Consider the following 24019-nt stretch of genomic DNA (forward strand, 5'->3'; position numbering starts at 1 on the left):
GAAAGCAGAGCGGGCCATGGCCCTGCCGCTGCAAGGGCATGAAGATCTTTTATCGTAAAACCGGTAGAGGCGGAAGATCTTGGGCGCTGACAACGTCGCCATAGCAGGGTAAACCAGGTTTTAGTGGGCTGAGGAGCGGAACCGACCTCGGGAGGTGGCGGTGCAGTTCGGCTCATGTCATGCTTGGCGAATGACGAGTGACGACGCTGTGAACCAACTGGGCTGCTAGCCACGACTGGCAAGAGTCAAGAATCTTCTTAACCTTCGCACGTGAACCACCCTGCCCATCACCTGTCGCTCCTGTGACTCTTCCCTACGCCTCGCGCACCTCACCTGGCCACCGACCCAACAACAACCATTCTTGAGCGCTTTCGAGCGCGCGCGCCTAGGCTTGGAATCCACTCAGCCACGCTTTGCTGCTTAGTATCACGACCAGATCAGCACTTTTCAGCCGCGAAATCAGCCCACCGACAACAGATAGCTTGATAACCTCAGGCATCAGCGCTTCCCCAGGCCTGACTCTATGCACACAAACGCGCCTCACCAGGCTGAAGATCAACAACACCTCGGCACAGCCAGCGCATACCGTATACCGAAAATGGCGCTCAACGGAGTGCGCCGGAAAGATACGACCAAGGGGCCGCCGCTGCGCGTTCTGTCGTTAGGTATGTTGGTGATATGATGTAAGGCCTCAGTATGGCAGGTGCTAACCCATGTGACAGACGGCGGCGGTGTGCGGGGGTACTCCATGCTCATCATCCTCCAGGAATTGATGCACCGGACTTTTGTCGAAACCGAAGGCAGAGCCCCAAAACGGCACGAAGTACCCAAGCCATGCGAACACTTCGATCTCATTGTCGGCACCGGCACGGGAGGCTTGATCGCTATCATGCTGGGGCGGCTGAGAATGGACGTTGAGACCTGCAAGGACGTCTACGTGCGCATGACGAGGAGAGTCTTCGAGACCGACAAGACATTTGCCGGCATACCGTATCGATCGACATTGTTCAAGGCGTCGAAGCTGGAGGAGGCCATCATGCAATGCGTGCGCGAACACACAATCTACGACGACGAGGGCAACGATAATCACAACGGGCAGGATGCACCGCCCATGACCCCCGGGAGCGCAATATCGGGCCGCATGCAAAGAAGCGCTAGTAATGCCAGCAACTACAGCCAGATTGGCATGACTCCCGTGAATATGCGCATAGCCGCCATGAAGTGGGGGAACCCTCACGCCCAGCTATATGACAACAGAGAAGAGCGCACTAAGACGTGAGTAGGACGCATGTCGTTGATATGCCAATGCGCTAACTGTCTGCAGTGCCATCACAGCTGTCTACAAGGGCACCAAGAAGTCTGGCAACGGCCAGGTTCTCCTCCGCTCCTACGATTCCCGTAAAGAACCTCCAATCGAACCAAACGCCACGATATGGCAAGCCGGCCGAGCAACTTGCGCGACCGCCCTAGCATTCAAGCCAATCCAGATCGGCCAATCCGTCTTCCTCGATGAAGGCTCCGGCAAATACAACCCAGCGCCTATGGCTCTCGACGAAGCTGTTTGCAACGAATGGCCTGGGCGCGAAGTTGGCGTTTTCATAAGCATAGGCACCGGAAAGCGGCCAGAAGGCACAAACGCACAACAGCATCTGTGGTGGGAAGGCTTCGTTTCCGGTGGCATGGGCGACTTTGCAGAGGCGAGACGGAAATTGATCCAGAAGATTGAAGATTGCGAACGGACACACAAGGAGATGAAGGATCACCTTGCGAAAAGACAAGTCAACCCCGAGAACTACTACCGTTTGAACGTCAACGTCGGCGTGGGAGAATTTGGAATGAATGAGTGGAATGCGCTCGCGGAAATCAGCACGAATACACGCATGTACCTGGCGGACAAGGGAGTACAAGGCATGACGCTTGACTCGGCTGCCAAGATTGCAAGGATACACTTCGCAAAGGTGCGATGGGAGCGCGCAGCCAAGGGAGAGTCGCCATTCTCGCCAGGCGCTCAAGCACCAAACAAGCCCCTTCCTACGGTCCCAGACCCAGCGCCCATGGCAGTCGAACTACCGGCCGAGGAGCTCGCGCCAGAATACTACACAAACATACATCCCGCCTTCCGCCCTCCGCCAGAACCGCGCCGGCCATCAGACAACGACAAGTTCCTGGTTGTGTCATCAGACGAATATCCGCAATCAGCGGCGAGTACAGATGGATTCAGCGACTTCCACCCTCGGCATTCAGGTGAACTAGTGTCGCCAGGACGTCGCTCGGACGAGCAATTTTCAGCGGGGCGTCCAGTATCCTGGATGAGCTCTGCGCCTAGCTGGGATGATCGCATGTCCAACGCTCCGCCTAGACCACCTAAGACACCTCTGCAGGATGGGCTTCACCCACCGCCTCTATCCGGTGCACGCACATCACCCCCCTCTGGCTCTCACTTCGCAAGACCCCCTCCAGGTGCACCACTACCGTACCCGGATACTGACGGTCCGCCACCGATTGTCAATAAGGCGACGAAGCCGGATTATACACGGTAAACGAGTGCGAGGTCGATCTTCTTTTTGCATATATGCTTGAATGGTGTGTGGAGTCTTGCATGGCCTATCTCTACGAAGGAGCGCCCATATCACGATGTTTCACGGCTGATAGTTTGTTGAGAGAATAGTTTAGATACCCATCGAAGTTTTCTTTGTTTCGCTCAATGTCATGAACTTTTTGCATAAATCATCGTCTTTCCATGTCGCTTCTCATATTTTCCAATCATCAAAAGGATCGGTGTAGCCCATGTGTGCTGATCAGAATACATGCATGACCGAACCGCTTCGCTGCATCAACGTCAAAAGCTATGCATCGTCGTCATGATCTCGAGAACCTCCAGTACACCTTTGTAGAAAGCGAGTCAATCCTCGGCCAGAAGATCCTCCTCCTTGGGCTCGGGCTTAACTGGAGTCAGCTCGTCCTCGTCCTCCTCAACCACAACCTCCTCAGCAACCTTCTTCTTACGTCCGCGCTTCGTAGGTGTAGCTTCTCCCTCGGCACCAGCGTCACCCTTGGCCTTACGCTTGCGCGGAGTGGGCGTCTTCTTGGGACCAACCACATCGCCCTCTTCGACACCACGAAGAGCAGCGAGGTCGGCCTTGAGGGTGCCCTTGAGGCGGTCGACCATGATGCGACAGGCGCCGACGGACTTGCCATCAGGACGGGGCGCGTTCTGTTCAGCTATCAATAAAGAGGATGATAGAGGGAAGAGGAGGGTACGTACGGCGAAGTCAAGCTTGACGTTGGAGAACTCGACGAGGTTGAAGTAGTACGCGAGCTATGGGTCTTTGTTAGCAGTGGACAGTAGAATCTGTGTGTGGTGAGGTGGAAGCGGTACATACACGTTGACGGTCAGTCCAGCCCTTACCCTTGTTCCCCTCGGTGTCTGACATCGTGAATTGGTGTCTTGTTGTTGTGTGATGTTGTGTATGAATGTAAGGCAGAATGTAACAAAGAAAGGATGGCAGATGCGAAGTTTGTGATGCGAAGTGTGAGGTTGTAAGAAGATGGAAGGTCGAGGGTCAGAGGCTTGTTTATATCTGGCGGCGCAACTGTGTTGGTGAGTGCGATCTTGGCATGATTGACAACGAGGTGAAGGTGAGTATGCAAAAGTGTACGCGTGCGTCGATCTAAACTGGGAAATTGCAACGCGTTAGGAAGTGAGTGATTATTTCTGGGAAAATTAGGTCAACGAAGTGCGCGAGTCTCGATCCAAGTTTGATTTGTTGAGTATGCCTTGATGCATATGCCATATGGAAGCTGACGATGCAGCTAAGCAAGACTATCAGACTACTCAATGCGTGCCGTGAACCTATTCCGAACGCCAGACGCTGATGTGCGTTGCAAAACGCTCATGCCAACTGCTTCTTCCCCATGCGAGCAATGCCATAGTAGTACCGCTGTGGACCTTCAGATGTCATCAGCCTCCTTGAGGATGTTGTCGTCATCATCGTCCTTGACCTCCTCCTTGACAGCCTCATCCTCCAGATCCTCCTCAACCTCCGGAGTGGGCTCCTTCTTCTTCTTCGGGCGACCGCGACCTTTCTTGGGAGTGACTTCGGCGTCATCACCGTCCTCGTCAATCTTGGCCTTCCGCTTGCGTGGTGTTGCCGCCTTCTTGGGTGTGACCTCAGAAACAGGTACTCCCGCCTCCATGGCCTCCCACTCCGGCTTGAGAACGTTCTTAAGCGCGTTGATCTTCTGCTTGAAACCGCTGGCGTTGCGACCGGCCGGGTAACAGCCCTCCTACTTCACGTTAGCGGGGAGTAATTTGTGCATTGCAGAAGTCAGAATGGAACTTACGTTGTAGTTGAAGACAGAGCCGTTCTTGTTGACGAGGTAGAGCAGACTGGAGAGCTAGTCAAGGTCAGCATCGCGCGATTGACAGAGTGCAGCTGCCATTAGGTACTCACCAAGTCACGGTCACTCCATCCGGTACCGGTGGCCTTCTTGGTATCCGACATGATGTGTTTGTCGTTTGTGTTGTTTTTGTTTACTGGATGGTTCGTAGTGCGGAGGAGTGTGGAAGAGAAGATGAACTGAGGGAGGTGGAAGTTGGAGGAGAGGCGGCTCAGACTGATGTTTATATTGAAGGTGAGAGGACCGCCAAGCGTCCAGATTGACCAGAGCTTGAGCTCACCGTGAGTTCGTAAAGAGTAAACGCGGCACGTGGTGCATGGTGCGATGTGCATCATACGTGGTGAAGGTGAGTCAGTTGCTCACGGCAACGCGATAGCCGCTTCATGGATCGTGTATGCCGTGTTGATTCGACTCGGTGGTTCTCAAACGAGGGAAACCTCCAAAATATACATTCTACGAGCTATCACGATGTATTCTATAGGTATGCGACATGCTGCACTGATTACCTACCCTACTTTGATGGGCACCCGGCGTTGAGAGGCGATAGCAAGAACCAGTTTCGATGAAAACCATCATATGTCGCAAATGCATCTACAAGTTCTGCGATATATTCTGCCATGGCCAGATGTAGATTGAAAAACGAAGTTGGAGTGAAACTGACAAAGTGATCGACGAAGATGCAGCCCAGGATATCAGAATGTACAACACCTACCTGGACAGTGTATAAGAAGCCACACCCAAGCGAGCTTGCCACTGTCGCAAAGAAATGTTTGCAAGTACCAAATTGTGTATGAAAGTCGTCTCCATCCAAAATGTCTTCTTAAATGGTGCTCGTAATGGAACTTCCTGTCTCGATATCGATTTTTGCGTCCAAGCACTCAAACCATACACAAAGTCAAGGCTGCGATATCAGATCGCATCATATCCAATAACATCGGGATCACCTGTGAAAAAACGAGATATCGCCATAGTGGAAAGCAGAAAAGCACCCCATACCTAAAACAGGCAGTCAAACACGGCCACACACTAGCAGCTGCCAGCCACCTCAACCACCAAGTCGTCCCGATTCGACCCGCTCCGACCATCTCGCATACGGCGATATGCGAACCATTGAATCAGTGCGTACCGGTGGATGTGGGTCCGGGGTAGAAGCGGGCCTTCCCGTGCGTCGATGAGCCACCGCATGCGGCACCGAGGCTGGCATGGGTCTGTGCCTACTATAGTTCGAGGGGTTTTGATAAGGGTTCGCGTGGTGTACGGGATTGGTCGGGTTGATAAGAGGAGGTGTTCGAGGCGTGCGGATCGTCTTATCGTCTTACTGTATCTTTGTGAGATCAGACGGCGGATGAGGGGTCGGACAGTGAGGGGGTCCGCGTCGGGGGCTGTTGGGCGGTTTGGGTGTTCTCAACAAATGCTCTTCTTGAGACTTATGCTACCTATCCGGTGTGATACTAGGGCGAAGATAGAGACATTGATCATGGCCGCTTGAGGTCACAGAAACGAAGTCAGGGAGATAGCAAATATTGTCCATAACATAATGTATTGTCATTCCAGTGCGCTCAGCTGCACCAGGTCGGAGGTATCTAGGTGTACTACAAGTTATCGTGAGATGCGATTAAATGTAGTAGGGTATCGAAATCCGTCCAGCCATCCCACAGAAAAGGAAATTTTGTGACCCATTGCCCAGTCTAAATGATATCAAGACCGAAAGAAGAAAAAAGGTAAACCTAAGTGGCTAACCCTGACGCCAAAGAACATGTCGACGAATTAGAAAGCTACAAGTGAGCAACACCGTTGGTGACCTCAGCGACACCGACGGTGGTGCCGTTCAACTTTTCGTTCGCGTAAAGTTGTTGAGAAACCTTCTTGTCGAAGTACTTGGGCTCGGTGTATGGGTCGTACATGTTCTTCTTGATGTAGGCGTCGAGTTGCTCGTCGGTAAGACCACGGAGCTCGGTAGCGCGGTCAACACCGTTCTTCTGAGCTGCACGGATGACACCGCGGGTTACGATGACGGAGACTTCGCGGATGCGGCGGATATCGGGGTACAACCAGCCATCGGCGCGCTCTTGCTTGTTCAATGAAGTCGACAGTGATTCTGCAGAGGCGTAGATCATGTCTTGGGTGACGGAGACAGCCTTGGAGATAATGGCACCAAGTCCGATACCAGGGAAGACATACATGTTGTTTCCTTGGCCGGGGGTGAGCATCTTGCCGTCGAACTCCATTGAGGGGAAAGGAGAACCGGAAGCGAATAGGCAACGTCCCTCAGTGGCGATAACAGCCTCCTCGAATGTGCACTCGGATTTGCTTGAAGGGTTGGAAAGAGGGAAGATGATGGGGTGGTTGTTGAGCTTGGCCATCTTCTCAAGGATGTCCTTGTTGAAGGCACCGCCGATGGTCGACAGACCCATTAGGATAGTGGGTTGTACGTAGTCGATGAGGCGGCTGAGCGACTGGTATTGGCGGCCGTTGTTGTCGTCACGAGCAAAGAAGATCTTGTGCTCGGCCAGCTTGTCACCACGGTCCAGGGTAACGAGACCGTTTGAGTCGACGAACCAGAACTTGCGCTTGGCCTCGTCCTCTGTCAAGCCCTCCTTGATGAAGTACTCAACGATCTGCTTGGCAACACCAACACCAGCACTGCCAGCGCCGAGGAAAATAGCCTTGTGGTCCTTGGCGGGAACACCGGAAGCCTTGACGGCGTTGATGAATCCACCGACAATGACGGCGCCAGTTCCCTGGACGTCGTCGTTGAACATGGCGTATTGGTCTTGGTAGCGTTCTAGGGCGGGGAAGGGGTTCTTGAAGTCCTCGAATTGGATGACGATGCTGTCACACGATTAGTTTCCTGAATAGGATACGAATGCAAAGTACGTACCTGGGCCACTTGTCGGTAAGGGCAGCCATGAGCTCGTCGAGGAACTCCTTCTCTTGCTCGGGAGTAACCTTGGGCATGCGGGATCCCATGTAGAGGGGGTCGTCACGGAGAGCCTTGTTGCTGGTTCCGAGATCGAGAGTCAGGGGCAGAGTGCTGTCTGGCTTGATACCAGCGCAGGCGGTGTATAGAGCGAGCTTTCCGACGGGAATACCCATGCCGTTTACACCAAGGTCACCAAGACCCAAGATACGGGATCCGTCTGTGAGGACAGTGATGTCGACCTGGTGAGGCCAGTTGTCGAGGATCTTGCGAAGGTTGCCGCGGTCGCTCCATGAGAGGTACATGCCCTCGGGTTGTGTCCAGATCTCGTGCCATCGTACGCAGGCCTCGCCGACGGTGGGGGTGTAGATGAGGGGAGTCAATTCCTGGGTATGTTAGTTTACTGCCCTAGAAATACTACTGAGTTCTCACATACCTTGATGTTCTCTCCGAGAAGACGGTAGAAAAGATGTGGGTTGGTGGCCTTGAGGTGGACGAGGTACTGGAACTTCTCAATGGGCGCCGTCTTCATAGCAAGGAGCCTGAGGCCTTGGTTGAGTTAGCAGTGATATGTGGATAATCGGTGTTTGACATACATCGCTCGCTCTGGATGTCGTAGCTCTCGACGGCGGGGGGAGTGAGGCCGTATGTGCCCAGGGTCCTGCGGACGTCGGGCGTGTAGGACAGGTCGTAGTCACCGGAAGTGGTGCTCAGTTGGCGGGCCATGTTGGGGCGTGTGGCGGAGGGCATGGTGTCGTTTGCTATAGTGGCCATACAACGAACGAAAGAGGGTTTTTGGATTGAAGAACGGAGGCCTTGGGCGGGAGCCGTAACTTTTATAAGCGGTCTGAATCGCTGCATTGAAATGAGCTGAAACGACGCGTCGGCAATTGAAAAGGAATTAGGAAGACAGCCCGCCTGGGGCGCGGAGGATGGGGGGCTACATAACAAGCAGCCTATCGGAGGGGTCTAGGTTCCGCAACAGTCAGTCTGTGAGGAGATCCGTTCTCGCCGTCAAAGTGTGCCTGTAAAGGAAGCATGGACCAGCCCGTTGGTGACTTTTACGCGAGTCCCTTCCCCAAGTTTACCATCTTGCCGCGTGCACGACTGCAGCTTCAACACTACACGCAAAACAAACTGCATTGCATTTCCTAGCATTCTACCACCGCTTCAGTCTGTCTGCAGTTTGTCTTCCAGAATTTTGCTCGAATCCTGAGGGATGCCGATGCTCGTCGTGTCACAGCCACAGCCACCGGGTAGCAGGGGTCATGACTGGACGTGCATACGAGTCGGGAGCAATCGGAACGCCCATATTTGCCTTGACGGAATGCCGTAGGATTCTTCCATGGGCTTCAGTCTTCGTCCGCTCACCTTCTGTGCTATCTTGCTTTTGCCGGTACTCTGTCCTAGCTGGAAAGTAGCCCGAACGGCTCTCACCCGCGCCCTCGTCTTTGGTATACCGCTGTTTTCTTTTGGTCAACGACAGCATGCCCGTAGCCCAATATCGCGCTCGTTGCGAGGTCAGGCATCGAGGCATTTTATTTCCGCAGTCAATGCGCAGCGCCGCGTTGCAACAGCGTGCTTATTATTAATCGCGTTGATCTGACGGGAAATGTCTCATGGCCATTCGCCACATGGTACCTTGAAGTGCTGTCGCGTTACTCAGGTCAAGCGGCCCCGATGGACATTAGCCACTAATAGCCAGAAGCCATCACCGTCTACTCCTTCGCGGGTCCGCACCGGCTCCATGAAGGCACACCGCGACCCGACGAATTGCTAAGCACTACGAGCGGTGTGTCTTTGTACCGCAGACGGAGCCGCTGGGGGCAACTTTTTTACGCACACGGTACACCCCTGACTGTTCGCTAACGGACCGTTGGTGCCATGCCAGGGGAAGCGCATGCAGCATCCGATTGCTTTCGGCCCATGTCTGCGACAAGAAGAATGGGCGCCTCGACGAGTAGTCGACTGTCTATATCCGTGATATCCGGATCGCATCTCAGTATCGGAAGTCCGATTCAATGCACGTTTGATCTCCTTTGCGATATGGACGAGGTCTCAGACCCTATACTTGCAGATGCGACAGTGGATCACCCGCGCGGTTGTGTGGGGAAAGCTTGATGGCTTGGGTAAGGTAGCCGCCCTAGGGCTCTGCGCCCAGTTCCTGCTCCTCCGAGAATTGGGGCACGCGACTCCACAGTCCACAGCACCACGGGATGTTACGGACAACTTTATTGCAATTACCCGCATCCGATATTCACATTCACATCCGCGGAGGCTGGCTGACGCAAGCATCAATTATCGAAAAAGTGGCTAATTATCAATGGATTGCCTCCCTTGCAGCAAACCTGCGACTGTCATGCAGCTCACCGTCTCTTGACACCTGGAAAGCCATGGCGTGCGAGTCAGCATCGTACATACTAGATCTGATCCAGCACACGCATGAAGCCCTATGGTCGGAGCAGACTAGCATGGGTAGCAAACTACTAGTCTCTGACAGTCTCCGATCTCCTAATATTTCTTCCAGAAATCAGCCTTCGTCGCATCTTGGGAAGTAGACAGCTGCCTGACACCTACCTAGGCTTCTCGCGCTCCACAAATTTGATGGATAGCCAAGAAATTTGCATACAATGATATGCATCCACTCACTTCATCTACCAAACTATTAGAATACTACTGACTTCTTACACAGACTGTTTGTGATGGTCGTGTTCGCGAATCGCACGCGATGTCTAGTTGACAAACTTGGAAGGCTCATGTTCTTGGCAACACAAGGCCCGCTGTAAAACGACAACACGATCAGTCTACCTAAGGCATACGTCTAATGAAAACCTGCTTCCAGAATCTGGGAGCCTGATTGAAGAACAATGAGGTCCATCTATCAGCTGGCCTCATAGCTGCTTGCTATGACGCGGCGACGCACGGAGACACTTCCGCGGGGCTATGATGGACCTATGGTAGCTGTGAGCCTGTTCACGATAGCCATAGTATTGGAGCTGTTATCAAAGCGGCTAGGTATTCCAGCCGGAGTACGCTCCATCATTGTGAACCGGCTTCCGACGACTGCTTTTCTGTACCTTTTTTCGACTACATTTCAGAGCTAGAAAGTGGCTTACCTCGGCATCTGGTTGCTTTTCACCCCCATTGTACGAACGCAAGAACACATTCAGAACAATCGCCATTGTGGTCGCTTACACGCTTGGGGGAAGTTTGCTTCGATTGCAGAATATGGAGCTCATCAAAGCCACGTGCTCAAGAGTGATGCGCGAACCATGGGTGCCATAGGTTGGGGAATGACACCCGCCCATGTAGGCTTGGCGCATATGTGGAGCCGCGGGATCGACGAACGGCATGACGTCGAAGCGCTAGCTTCCCTCGTCATCCTGATCAACGCGTCGTTTGGGAGCCTGGAACCTTGGTGCAGCTTCAATGTAAACTCTACCAGAGCTCTCTCCACTTTCTATCAACCACAATTGCACTCCACTCCACGTGAAAGTGACACAAACTATCGCAATGTCACTCTCATCATGCTTCGGCTCGCGCAAACGCGACGACGACCAGCGTCCTTTGTTGCCTCAGGTATGTCAGCTCAACTGTCTGCAGCGCGACGCGTACTAACACCGAACGACAGTATCGCGATGATACAACGCTCCAGCGTGAGGTGCACCAGAAGCTTCACTCGTACCAGATGCTGCGGGCGCTTTCCATGGGGTTCATGCCGTCGAATGAACAAGTCATCATCAACCTTCGCAGCTTGCTCTCTGCAGACGTCCTCAACCCAGAGAATCCAGACTTGAGCGACTCAGGACGCCTGCTTGTCAAGTTTACGAAACAATGGCTTCATCAGTTCATCGACACGATGAACCACAAGAACAGCGAAGACCAGATTCAAGACTTCATCTGGTACCTTTCCAAGTCCAGGATCTCTGTTGATGTGGAGGATATCGCGAGGCGGACGACAAGGTCAAAGGCGAAGGCGGATGCTGCTGCAGGTGCGTACACACAGATGCGTCTATATCTCATTCACTAACACGGGAGCAGCATACCAGAGCCTCCAAACCGTCGGATCCCTCCTCCTTACCAACTCAGACTTCCGCATCTTCCTTTCTGATCTCCAAACCGTCGGACGCGAAGTCTTCAGAGACACCGCATTCACACTGTCGAACGTGTCCAAGAAGGCTGCGAAGAAGATTGAGCCCTCACAGGCAGAGTACAAGGCACTCAAAGAGCCAGGCGCGGATGAGGGCCCTGCGCCCTCAGCTGAGGATTTGGGCAACGATGTCGCCGAAGTAGCCCAGGTAATTGGAAATGGTGTGGCCAAGGTTGCTCAGAGGGCAGACGTAAGCCTAGGACAGAAGCTACAAGGCGATGAGGGCGAATCTCTCATGTTCCGCCTGAAAAAGACGGTTACAAACCTGAGGCAGAAGAGGGACTACAACGACTCCGTCTCGGTGCTGGCACAGCTCCTGAAGCGCTACGCTTTGGTGTACTCTCGCACGGTCGAAGATGCCATGGGCACGCTTGAGACCGACATCGACACGAACCCAGCGATGGACAAGGCCGTCAGGAACTTCTGGACATTCATCAGCTCGTTCGGGGATAAGCAGGAATGGAAGAAGCTCGAGGACGCCTTCCACCAGGTCTTGGATCACTCCCGCAAGGATCCAGAATTCGAGGATCTACTGACTGACGTTGGCAACTCCCTTCAGAAGCTGCTCACCGACCCCGACTTCTTCGATCACGTCGACGAGAAGTTCCAGGAGCTCCGAAAGAAGGCCCAAGGTGTTGGAAGCGAGTCTTCGCTCCGTCGAGACGTCGATGTGTTCTTTGAGCAAACCCAGCGAACTTTCATGGCCGTGACGCAGGATGAGGACATCGCGAAGATGATCAAGACCAGCACAAGGATCTGGAACATCCTATCACCCATGCACAACTACACCAACAGTGAATTGGTTCAGGACGCCATCAACGTCTTCGTTCCTCTCGGAATCCAGGCTATCCAGTACATTCCTATCCCCCGTCTGGAGGTCTCCACGCCCGAGATCGACATGCTCCTCGAGAACCTGATTATCGAACCCGGAAAGACCGTCAACCACACCTCCTTCCTGCCTTTCCGCTTCAAGGTAGAAACATACAACGACTTCGAACTCCGCAAGGCCCGCTTCCGTGTGGCGTCGAAGGCTACTTCCAAGTTCACCATCAAGATTGACGGTCTCTCGTTCCGCGCAGATGAAGTCGGCTTCCTTCTTCGCGCACACTCTGGTCTCCTCCGTCTTGCCGATGAAGGTATCGCATCTTTCCAGCTCGACGAGCGCGGTATCGATATCCATCTCGACGTCGAGGTCGGCAAGGAGAAGCTAGAACAGATTCTCACCCTCAAAGCCGTGCGCGTCCACATCCACAAGCTCACCTATAAGCTTCGCAAATCCAAGTTCAGCATCCTCGGCTGGCTGTTCAAACCGCTCCTCCGCCCCATCGTCCGCAAGGTCATGGAGAGGCAGATGGCCAAGGGTATCGCCGATGGTATCCATGCTGCCAACCGCGAGCTGATCTTCGCTCGCGAGAGGCTCCGAGCTACGAGGATCTCGGACCCAGACGACCTCAAGACCTTCGTCAAGGCTGTCATCACTCGTCTTACACCTGCCGACGATCCAGACGTCTACACGAGGGTTGGTGTCGAGGCACCAGGCAAGGGTGTATTCGCTGGAAAGTACGCACCTGGTAGCGTGGTCAAGCTGTGGGAAGAGGAGGGTCGTCGTGCAGCGGAGCGCATCGATGATTGGGATGAGGGTGGCTGGAGGAACGACGTTTTCGACCTACACGCCATGACAATGTCTTAGGCGGGTATTTTTTCTCTTTGCTCTCTCACGATCGGCACAATTTGCAAAGTGTACTCTCCTTTTCGGCATGGGTTTCATGGGTTTATGATCATCTCAAGGCCAAAATGTTTTCTTAGCGGTAAGGGTATGGTTTGTTTTTATGCGTGTATACGATATCCTAATGTAGCACATAGTCCATTTGATAGTCTTGTTACAAAGGTGTCAAATCCTAATAGTGACTACAGGTCCGCTTCTAGGCAGACATCTAATTCATGAAGGCCCGCTCAAACAGCGTTTCCATACAGTGCACCAAACTCTGACCGCGAGTTTGATTTTTTCGATTGCTAAAATGGTCTTTCTTTCCAAATGGGAAAAGCTTCTAGCCTTCCTAACTATCCCTCACAAATCAGGAATCCCAACTACTCTCTTCCCGATTCACCTAGAAGGGAGGCAGGTAGAAGGGGTATCCGCCGTTCTTGATACGGAAGACGCTAAGCAGGAAGCTGTACATGCCGAACAAGACACCGGTCCACAGGAAAACGGCGAATGACTGTGCGCGCGGGTCTTTGATCCTGGGAACCTTGATGGCGAGAGAAATAGCAGCAAAAGCGAGGATGCCGTAGATGGCGGCAACAATCTGCGACTCGAGACCGTACTGGCTGCTGAAGCCTCCGGCAAAGTAGTTCATACCACCCTTGCCGTCACCCACGACATACGGTGTCTTCCTAATGTGGTTGAACATGTGGCCACTGGTGAAGAGAAGCACGGCGATGAGGCTGACGGCGGCCCAGAGGTTGCGGTTCTGGAGGATGGGAATGATATATGGCCAGGCGACTGAGATGGCCGTGATGCCTCCGAGAACGATAACAGTTGCGGAGATGTAGAAGACCCAGTCGATGGGGCGGGAGACGGAGGGCTTGGGCACGTCAGCGGGGAGCTGGCGCGCGATCCAGGCGTGGATTTGTTCGGCTTTCTGGGGGCCGGCGGTGAAGTCGAAGCGGACGGGTGCGGAGTCGACCTTTGCGTTTGCTCCGACGGTTGGGTGGAAGTAGAGGAGGACGGGTGCGGTTTGAAGCATCATCTATCAATTGTCAGTTTTAGGACATTGCAGTAGAGGAAGAGGGACATCTCACCGACTGGAAAGTGTTCTTTCCATCAACAAAGTCCAACGTGCCGAACACCAGTCTCGTCTTCCCATCTTTGTCACCCTTCATCCAGCTCTTGCCCAGCAAATCCCACTCTGGCTGAAAGTCCCTGCAGAGCATGCATCCGAACCTCGGCTCCAAGGCCGTCAAAAGCACAGCAACGCCATAATCTCTCGGAGACTTGGTCAATTGCGCATAACCGGCGTCGTCGAGCTTGAGCGGATGGCCAACGGAAAGCGACTTGGCGCGGGCGTCAGTGAAGCGGTCGCCGGTCGATTTCTTGGCTGCCAGAGCTGTAAAGGGCAGCAGCGAGGCAGTGAGGAGCTGTAACCACCGCATTGTGTCGTTTGGCGGGCGGAGAGTTGGTGTGCGGAGCTTTGGTGGGTTGGACTGGTGCTTGGGAACGTGGCCTCGAGCTCGGAGATGCGGCGTGCGTAATGCCAAGGCCGACACCTAGACAGGGGTGCGCGACATGGGCGTTGGAGGTCAGCACTCCGGATTGTAAACCTCACAAGGACTGCTGGACTACTCAAGAGGCGATTCGTTCTTTAGTAGTGTTCGCGCGCTATCTTCATCTTTTCAGCGTCATTCCTTCACTTTGTTGGGTTGCTAGCTCCATGACGGCCATCTGCGCTCTGTTTGTTTACCCAGTCGCGTCTACCTAAAGCCCCACCACATTCCGTCCTACATCCACACCTAGCGATACACTCGCGCATCATTGAGCAGATATTATACCATGGTCGCCGCTGTGGAGGTAGATATGGACATCAACTACGAGATGAAGGATGTGAGTGAAAGACGGCTGGACCCTGTTCGGCTGCCGTGTCTTAGACCTTCCACTGACCCTTTCAGCTCCAACATTCGCTGCGGAACGCGACGCTGGAACTCAGCCTCGAGCGGAGTAAGCATTCGGTCGAAGCGGTAGTCAAAGACGAGGAGATCCGGAAGTTGCGAGTCGCCCAGTGCCTCCTGCAAGACGAGAACAGCGACCTACACGAACAACTCGAGGAGGAGCAGGCGCGATCCGACGAGCTCGAAGCATCGCTCGAAGAGGCCCTTGCGCAGTTGGACGAGCAACGCGCAGAGGCAGAGGCAGCACAAAACACCATCCGCACCCAGGCGCGGGAAGTCGCGAATCTCAAGGTAAGCACGTCCGGCCTATCGATCATTGCGCTATTTGCTTACTTCTCTTAGGCCGAACTCAAGGCTATGGAAAACGTCACATCCGACTCCAACAAGATACTATCAGACAAACTTGCCCTGTCCCGCGAAATCTCATCACTACGCCCCGAAGTCGAACACCTGCGCGCTCAGGTCGAAGCAAACACCGGCCTGCTCTCTGAGAAACTCGCATTGCAACGCCAGATGACTACGCTACAAGTCGAACTCGAGAACGAGAAGCGGACCTCCGCCCGTACCATCGCGAAACAGGGCAAGAAGATGGAGCAGGACGAGGACCTCCGCAACGAGTTGGAGGAGGTGCGCAATGAGCTCGCAACCGAGAAGAAGGACCGGATGAAGGCTGAGGCTGGGCTCACAAAGGCTGAAAAGGCCATGGAGAAGGTGCAGGCCGACCTGGAGTCGCAACAACAGGCAACCGAAAGTCTGCAGGCCAAGGTCGAGAGCCTGTCCAAGAAGGAGGCCAACAAGGCTAGCAAGCGCAGTGAGGCCCAAGATGCCGCGATTGAGCAGCTCCGCGAGGAACTACAACAAGAAAAGGCTGCACGCCTACAAGCCGAGAAAGCCCGCAAAGACACCGCCGCCCGCGATGCTGAGATCGAAGAGCTGCGACAGGAACTCGAACAAGAGAAGCGCGAGCGTCAGAAGGCGGAGAAGGCGTCGAGGAAGGGTTCGCAACAACCCGACGATCAAGCCGAGGCTGCAAGGAAAGAGCTGGAAGAAGAGAAGCGCGAACGCAAGAAGCAAGAGAAGGAATACAAACAGACTTTGGCCGAACTCCAGGGCAAGAACGCGGTTCTCGACGACAAGCTGAGCGCCTTTCGCGAGAAGCTGCGAACGACCAAGGAGAAGTTGAAGGAGAAGGAAGCCGAGCTTCAGAGGGCAGACCGGGCACAGACCGCACCACCTGTTAAGAGCATCGCAGCTGCGTCTAGCAAGCCCGCAAAGACTGCTCGGAAGCGTATGGCCGCTACCGCTGAGCCAGAGACTATGCTGGGTACACCAGGAGACGGCTTCCCTGCGAAGAAGGCGAAGCGCGGTACTTCGGTCTCTGCCATGGGTGACACATCCACTTTCTCACTAACGCCATTCCTGAACAAAGCTAGCAACATAGCACTTGACAGTCCTATCATTGAAGAAGAGGAGGAGGCCGAGCAACAAGTCGAAGAAGAAGCTGCTGAAGAACAAGGTACTCCGACAGCGCCTCCCAAGAAAGCCCTTAAGAAGACTGCCCAACCCAAGGTCAAGGCCCTCGCACCATCAGCATCGAGCAAGGCAAACGCAAAGCCACGCAAGAAGAACGCTGCCCCAGTCCTCGAAATGGTCTCAGAGGAAGCATCCGAGCTCTCGCACAACACATCCAAAGACGCATCCGAAAACGGACCCGTATCCATCCCGACCAAAGACGACGATGGCCCATCCAAGAAGTCCAGCAAAGTCAAGCCTCGCAAGTCACTCATGTCCTTTGCCACATTTACCGAGGAACCCGCAGCGGAGAAGAAGAAAAAGCGCAAGCTTGGTGCAGGTGCCGGCAAGACGCTCTTCGACTCTGAAGATGCCGAAGACGCTGCGCCCCTGAAGCCTGTCGGTCTCAGCAAAGGCCTATTTGCGGCGAGGGCCCTGAGTAAGAATGTGTTGGGTAAGCAGGGACAGGGACGCCCCATTTCGGGCGGATTCAACATGATGAGTGAGGAGGCGTTCACCTTCTCGCCGCTCAAGAAGGACCGGAGAGGGGCGAGTATTCTGAAGTAGAAGAGAGGGTTTGGGGTTCGGAGATGCTGTACGATATTCGTTTGGTGCATATTTGGCGTTTGGTCTCACATCACGTATTGGCATTCATTAGACGTTGGGTTATATGCAATACATATATTACAGTTGCATCCTACAATACGTGAGCAGTGCAAGATATGCTTTTCCAGAGGTCTAGTTGCAGAATACATACACAGCTCTGTAGGACGTCCGGCAGACTAAACTTCTGTGAAGACCTCCACGCTATTATATTGCACTTTTTCGAACACTTGAGAAAGTGTCGTATGCAACACGCTAGAATTCAACATATCGTGTTCTCGAACTAATGTTGGTCTGCAAGTAGGCCAAATAAATGGACCTGGGCGCTTAAGTACCTGGAAAGCCATGTGCGGCGCGGAAACAGGACCATAGCGCTGGGGCGTAGTAGGCGAACAGTATATATAGGCCGTACTAACTGTGCCTCTTCAAGGCGAGCATACAACACGACCCCAAAACAGACCAACATCAAGGTCTTCCCCTGAGAAAGCCGTTTCGCGATGGGTCCAATGGAGTTGGAGTAAGATTTCAAAGAAGGCATTGTCTTTGTAGTCGAGCGCCTGATTGGGCTGTGCATTATTCCCACACCACTCATCTCGAGATGAGGGATGAGGGATGAGGGAATTGATGCTCACCGGCGACCTGCAACGGAAATGCGCGAGGCAATACGGAAAATGCGCAGACACTTCGTGAGGGAATTACAACTCGCTCACGGCGCGGCGAGATCGCTCGTGAGCGATATCTGACCGGTGCGGACCGGAGTACGAAGACAGGAAATGCGATATGCACTTCGTACACGGTGTAGATAGTACCGCCGTGGCGCACCCCTTGTCCAGATGGCTGCAAGATGCCTTAGACGCTGAAGCCATCCAGAAGGCAGAAGAGACAGCTCACGACTGTGCCGTAGAGAATAATAGCCAGCACCAACACAAGTGCGATGCCTCACGATGTTTTCCCGCGCCAGCGCGCTTACAAGTCGGAAATAACCCGTCTACTGTCAAGCCAACTCACCAGCCCCCTCGGGCGTTGTTAGTCCCCTTTCAGATATGGCCTAACATCCGCAGCCGAGCCTTCGCCACGAAGCCCACCTACAGGGCTGAATCCGATGGCCGGGGCACTTGTTGCCCGATCCACGAGGCGCGTGATAATGCCGAGATGGCTGAATTGGTGTGCTTATCGAATGGCCAGATCGCTGACGTCGGACATGTTTGAGCACGCCCTCTGTATGGCCCGTTTGCATATATCGAGTGTGCCTTGAGCGTATTTGCACGTCACGAGTAGACCCGAAGGGTGTGCTCTGGGCTTGGTTCCCGACTTAGCCGAGTGCGGGAGGCCTTGGAGGTGCGTGGATGTTGTGTGACGGGAATTCGATGGGTTTGTGTTAAACTGCAGAGGTGCGCGCTGGCATGTGTATAGGAAACCAAGGTCAATCAATGTGTTTGTCGCTTCATCTCAAGGATCGTAGTGAGCCTTACAGCAGGTGGTAATGGATGCGCATTCTACGCTGTCATCAAGAATCCATTTGGTCGCATGCGATGGTAAGACAGGAGCGCACAGCCCCAAGAAGTGGCCACATACTAGCGTGACAAGGGTATGGGCACGAGCAGGGATCGAGCTAAGCTAGCTTCCCCGCTCAGAATGCATGGTGCTGTGAATGCAACTGCCTGGGTGCATATAAGCCAACGACACCCTGTTGTTGTCGAATAATGTTCCTCACGTATCCTTCTACCATCGCCGAGTCTACGCATTCTTCTTCCAGACCCATTCTTCACGATAACGATACCAGTAACAATCAACGTACTACCGCGACCATGAGCGACATCAACGGAAAGGCACCTGTCAATGGTGGCACTCAGTCACCTCGCACCGCTGAGCCGGTTATCAAGGTTCAACCACCGCGTCGAGAGGATCTTCAGCCTAGCTATGCGAGGGTTATCCAGCCTGATGATGCTGATGCTGACACAAACGGCTGGTACGGTGGCATGGTATGTTTACCTTAAATCCATATCCCATGCGCCACTCTAACATCCATCTAGATCAACACCCTAGGAGGCTGCATCGGTACCCTCGGAGCCATCCCCTGCTGCATCGTCTGCCCCAACCCCTACAAGCCCGTCAACCAAGGAAACGTAGGTCTCGTCACAAAGTTCGGGCGCTTCGCCCGCGCCGTCGACCCCGGTCTCGTCTACGTAAACCCACTATCCGAGCAACTCGTCCAAGTCGACATCAAGATCCAGATCGTCGAAGTCCCCAAGCAGGTCTGCATGACCAAGGACAACGTCTCCCTTCAGTTGACATCAGTCATCTACTACCGCATCACCTCGCCCCACAAGGCCGCTTTCTCCATCTCCAACATCCGCCAGGCGCTTGTGGAGCGTACGCAGACGACTCTTCGCCATGTTGTCGGTGCGCGTGTGCTGCAGGATGTGATTGAGCGTCGTGAGGAGATTGCTCAGTCTATTCGCGAGATTATCGAAGAGACGGCTCTTGGTTGGGGTGTCGAGGTTGAGTCTATGCTCGTCAAGGATATCATCTTCAGCCAGGATCTGCAGGATTCGCTCTCTATGGCTGCGCAGAGCAAGCGTACCGGAGAAGCCAAGGTCATTGCTGCGAGGGCTGAAGTTGAGGCTGCCAAGCTTATGCGTCAAGCCGCCGACATTCTCAGCAGCGCTCCAGCTATGCAGATCAGATACCTGGAAGCCATGCAAGCTATGGCGAAGTCAGCTAACTCAAAAGTTATTTTTCTTCCGGTTTGTGGGCCCTCTGTACGAACTGTATGCGAGACAAGTACTGACAGTCATTGTTAGGCTCAGAATCAGACTGTTCAAAGCGCTCTCGCGCAAGCCGACTCCGTTGGCGAAGGACCCAGCTCTCACGGCGCCAGCCCAATGGGCGTGCAGAGCTCAGCAGCACAGGAATACGGTGGCAACAGCCACGGCTTCCAGAGCGCTATCAACTCGCATGTCATTGAGAACATGTAAAGAACTGGCTTAACAACTAAGCTCTCATTCTTCTCTGTATTCATGTTGCTTTTTGGTCTTTTTGGTTTGGTAAGCGATGACTACGGATGAATGGGAAGAGGCAGACTGATAAGAGTTTGATGATGGACTTGGGCATTTTGGTTTTCGCGTTTCTTGATACCCTATTCCGGCAGCAGTATTATCGGTTCACTCGCTACTTGTTCTGATAGACACTTTTACGATAATGATAATGCCTGATTATACTCAACGAACTTAGTCTCATTAGCGGTGGATAAAAAATTTTGCTCGATACTGATCTGCTGAGATAGAGAATGCCGCATACGAGGAGGACTGGGAGGTCGAGTAAAAGATTTGGCGTGCCTGGGAGATATACATATCATTTGGCGAGGATAACAGTAGAGTATACGGACTAACGTATTCGTTACACTGGACTATCCCTCTATCTATCGGTCCCCGAAAAACTCATCGTCGTCATCAACCCCCACGATGCCTTCCTCGACAGTCACCGCCAAACGACTGAAGCATGGCTCGCGCTGCGTGACCTCATCGGCGCCAACACAAAAACATGTTAGCGCCAGCCACCAAGCATATATAACCTCTGCCTTCTGACCTTTTCTCCTCTTCTCGACACCCTCAAATGCATGAGTGACTCTCCAAAAAGAGTTGTTCGTTCGTAAATGACCTTTGGAAAGTGAAGTGGTTGGCGATGACATGAACGTTTTGCGCCAAAAACAAGTTGGCTTGTGGCCATGTGGCGGACACGATATGACTTTGAGTGATTCGAAAACAACACTCTAAAGGCATGTCGAGTCCAAAAGTGAAGTTTCATGTGTTCATCCATCTACTTCAGCGTACTGTACTTCTCCTCGACTCTTTCCAAACCATCCATTTACCAGGTTATGCCACCTTGTATACTCCAAAACGTCCAAGCTTACATGCCATGGTCGCTCACAAACGAACAATGCTTGGCTCCAACAGATGCTTTGATACAAAGGAAATTTGGAATTTAAAAATGGAATAGTAATAGTAGAAGCTCCAGCTCCCGCAAAATGATCAACAAGAATGGATGGAAGAATAACAGGGTGTCTGACCAGAAACACAGACTTATGAAGGGAGAACACTCTTGTCGGTCGTTCCATTCCCGTTCCCGAGTATTGGTCGGGCCTCCTTCTGTTGTGGTTCGCCATAAGCCCACTTCGTCGCTGCGTTGACGATGTTTGCGCATACTGGGTCGACGTGCTTGACCCATAATGCCGCGGTTCGGTACAGGATGTAGTAAAAGACCGCAATGGCAATAAGAATGTGTGTTGTTGATCCACGCTGAAGGTCCTGTTGCTCGCCCTTCTCGTTCCTCGGCGGGTTCATGGCGGAAGGTAGGTAGATCATCCAGGTAAGCACAGACTTGATAAAAGTGTTGTGCAGCAGATATACAGGGAAACTGACGCGACCGAGGAAATTGAAGACAGGCGACATAAGGAGTTTGCGTGCGTTCCTCGAAAAGAAGATGCCCAGCAAGACAAACGCGGCTCCCAGATGGTCCCAGTATCTTCGAATATCCGTCTTATCGGCGGTTAGGCTGTGCATGATGGTGGCCATTGTGTGCGACCAGCGTGTGTTCTGGGCCGAGTCCTGGGGAAATCCAGCCATGAACATGCCGCATATTATCATGATGGCGGGGATGGGGGCGGGTAGGACGGAGGTGGCGGCATCTTTGTAGTGGTTGTGCAACTCGGCTACAAACATGCCCGTAACGATGTTGAGACCCTTGATGGAGCCAACTGTGAGGTCTGCTCTAGTTAGCGATTGCCCAATTCGTTTGCTGGTCGGACTATACATACCTTTGCCGACTTGCCAGAAATACATGTACATGATGCCGTAGATGATGAACCGCGCTTTCGGTCGCACCAAAACCGTCGCAAGCATGGTTGTATAGACCATAAATGCGCCTTCCAAGAACATATGCAGTGTCCACTGTGTGCCATCGTACTCGTCCCAGCCGGTTGTCCATGTCTCTGTTTGCGCCCTGAACAGCGACTTGAAAGCCATCCACAGCGTAGGCTCCTGTCGGTGCCAACCCTGCCGTATCCACTGCGCATCGACGTGCTTCGTCATATGGTATGCGTTCGTATTCGCCATGAACCAGGTAACGATGGTCGCCGCCATGGTGGGGAGAATCAGCCGTCCTGAGCGCGCGAGCGCACTTCGTGCAATGCCGTGGAAGGCAGCATCGTGATTTCCCTGACGCGACTTGCTAATCGGCCCAATCGAATTGACATATCCAGTTACGAGGAAGAAGAGGGCTACGGCGCTACGACCTCCGACGGCGAGGCGGAAGAAGGGGAGTTGGAAGAGGTGCGGCGCGGATTTTGCGTCTGCGGCGGGCTGGTGTAGCCATGGTACAAACGCAGTACATAGGTGACCGCATACGACCATAAAGGATGCTATGCCTCGGAGGCCCTATAGCACACTGTTAGCCCCAGTTACACGACTGTGCTTGTGACGGCGGGTACGACTTACATCTATCCAGTTGGCGTCGCGAGGAGGCATGGTGAGAGAATGTAGCGTGCAAAGCCAAAAGAAAGTCTACTATTCAAGGAAGGTGAGGATTTAAGAACTATGGTATGTGCTCAGGCGCATTGCCGTGGCTTCGAGACTTGCTGATGCGTGCCCAGGTGGCTTGGAAGTTCCGCTGGTGCCGAATTCCGGGTACCAAGAAGGCGAAGAACAACGGCGCTCGTAATGATGGAATCGCTGCCGCAAAGATCAAGACGGTCGGCAAGAGGGGAGCAGAGGTCAAAAGGAAGTGTGAGTGTAAACCAGCGGTTTGGCCTTGCGAAGCCAATGCACCCTGGCCCTGCCGGTGGGGGCTACATCTTTTCAGGAACGCGCACCCTGCAGTAGACGCGGCTCACTGGGCAGATGCTGGACAGTTGGATAATGCCAAGAGAGGCTATCGGGAAGGTCACTTTAGCACTCTCCTTTGGCACGCCATCAGTGGTTTGCGGGCGCGGCAAAAACCCCAGGTAATGCTTGAACTTGATGGCAAGACTCTGCCACAGATCACCCCTGAGCCGCAATGAGGTTGGTGCTCATGTCGCGTGCCCGGGCAGATGAAGCGTGGAGCATGAAGATTGAGGGAAACGGCATCCCGCGCTAACAAGCTGCACCTGTGGCCTTTACAACTCCATCGCGTAGCGCTCTCCTGACGATGGTCCCTATATCTGGAACTCTCCGCTGGCGGATGTAACACAGCCATTGCGGCTGCACTTAGCCATGATCGTCCGGAACCGTTCCTTACTACAAGACCAAATTTAACGCACAGTTACGAACCACGAGACCACCACGAAGAGCTCCGCAGACCAACTACCCGCGTATTCGGCTCACGATAGCGGTACCACTGCTCATCGGCGCATGGAGGCGTAAGCTAGTGCGACGCCTCGTAGAATCAAGCACACGGAAGAACGTTTCGCTGTCTTGGCGGGCTGACGTGGAGGGCCGCTTTAACCGAGACTGCAACCCCTGAGCCAAGTTAGGGGTCGCTGCAACGCATCGTCATTTGCCAGAGCGTCCGTCTCCGATAGAGTGCCGTTTCACACCTGAGCGGTAACAATGTCTTGCGTGTCTTGACAATCGCGCGGCAAACTTGCCAAGGCCTCACCGCGCGTGCAGCTGGGTATACAGAAAGAACACGTCTTGCTACCCAGATGAATCTCTCCCTGTGTTCGCGCCCTTCTCGCGATAATCCGATTGCATTCTCGTAAAATTGCAGGGCTACTTGGAAGAACGTAT

General features: G+C 53.5%; 8 protein-coding genes across 8 annotated transcripts; 4 read left to right on the forward strand and 4 right to left on the reverse strand.

Annotated features, from left to right (window-relative positions):
- Nucleotides 1-598: 598 nt before the first annotated feature.
- On the forward strand, nt 599-2540 carry J4E88_008310 (uncharacterized protein; the record flags this gene model as incomplete). Its single annotated transcript, XM_049401921.1, has 3 exons — nt 599-665; nt 723-1275; nt 1325-2540. The coding sequence occupies 3 exons, from the start codon at nt 599-601 to the stop codon at nt 2538-2540; spliced, it is 1836 nt and encodes a 611-aa protein (XP_049252459.1).
- Nucleotides 2541-2902: 362 nt separating this feature from the next.
- J4E88_008311 (uncharacterized protein) lies at nt 2903-3434 on the reverse strand (the record flags this gene model as incomplete). The annotated part of the gene is made up of 2 exons (XM_049401922.1): nt 2903-3319; nt 3384-3434. The coding sequence occupies 2 exons, from the start codon at nt 3432-3434 to the stop codon at nt 2903-2905; spliced, it is 468 nt and encodes a 155-aa protein (XP_049252460.1).
- Nucleotides 3435-3951: 517 nt separating this feature from the next.
- Nucleotides 3952-4505, reverse strand: J4E88_008312 (uncharacterized protein; the record flags this gene model as incomplete). The annotated part of the gene is made up of 3 exons (XM_049401923.1): nt 3952-4287; nt 4345-4398; nt 4455-4505. The coding sequence occupies 3 exons, from the start codon at nt 4503-4505 to the stop codon at nt 3952-3954; spliced, it is 441 nt and encodes a 146-aa protein (XP_049252461.1).
- A 1671-nt stretch (nt 4506-6176) lies between these two features.
- J4E88_008313 (uncharacterized protein) lies at nt 6177-8071 on the reverse strand (the record flags this gene model as incomplete). The annotated part of the gene is made up of 4 exons (XM_049401924.1): nt 6177-7233; nt 7283-7707; nt 7758-7870; nt 7918-8071. The coding sequence occupies 4 exons, from the start codon at nt 8069-8071 to the stop codon at nt 6177-6179; spliced, it is 1749 nt and encodes a 582-aa protein (XP_049252462.1).
- Nucleotides 8072-11027: 2956 nt separating this feature from the next.
- J4E88_008314 (uncharacterized protein) lies at nt 11028-13161 on the forward strand (the record flags this gene model as incomplete). The annotated part of the gene is made up of 2 exons (XM_049401925.1): nt 11028-11313; nt 11363-13161. 2 exons carry the CDS (start codon nt 11028-11030, stop codon nt 13159-13161), a joined length of 2085 nt encoding a protein of 694 aa, XP_049252463.1.
- A 1902-nt stretch (nt 13162-15063) lies between these two features.
- J4E88_008315 (uncharacterized protein) lies at nt 15064-17216 on the forward strand (the record flags this gene model as incomplete). The annotated part of the gene is made up of 3 exons (XM_049401926.1): nt 15064-15072; nt 15138-15428; nt 15480-17216. The coding sequence occupies 3 exons, from the start codon at nt 15064-15066 to the stop codon at nt 17214-17216; spliced, it is 2037 nt and encodes a 678-aa protein (XP_049252464.1).
- A 1844-nt stretch (nt 17217-19060) lies between these two features.
- Nucleotides 19061-20230, forward strand: J4E88_008316 (uncharacterized protein; the record flags this gene model as incomplete). Its single annotated transcript, XM_049401927.1, has 3 exons — nt 19061-19234; nt 19286-19999; nt 20057-20230. 3 exons carry the CDS (start codon nt 19061-19063, stop codon nt 20228-20230), a joined length of 1062 nt encoding a protein of 353 aa, XP_049252465.1.
- A 1104-nt stretch (nt 20231-21334) lies between these two features.
- On the reverse strand, nt 21335-22663 carry J4E88_008317 (uncharacterized protein; the record flags this gene model as incomplete). The annotated part of the gene is made up of 3 exons (XM_049401928.1): nt 21335-22017; nt 22069-22612; nt 22658-22663. 3 exons carry the CDS (start codon nt 22661-22663, stop codon nt 21335-21337), a joined length of 1233 nt encoding a protein of 410 aa, XP_049252466.1.
- Between the last annotated feature and the right edge of the window lie 1356 nt (nt 22664-24019).

Source organism: Alternaria novae-zelandiae, assembly GCF_023758075.1.
Source record: "Alternaria novae-zelandiae strain BMP 2774 chromosome Unknown scaffold_18, whole genome shotgun sequence".
Taxonomy (NCBI): domain Eukaryota; kingdom Fungi; phylum Ascomycota; class Dothideomycetes; order Pleosporales; family Pleosporaceae; genus Alternaria; species Alternaria novae-zelandiae.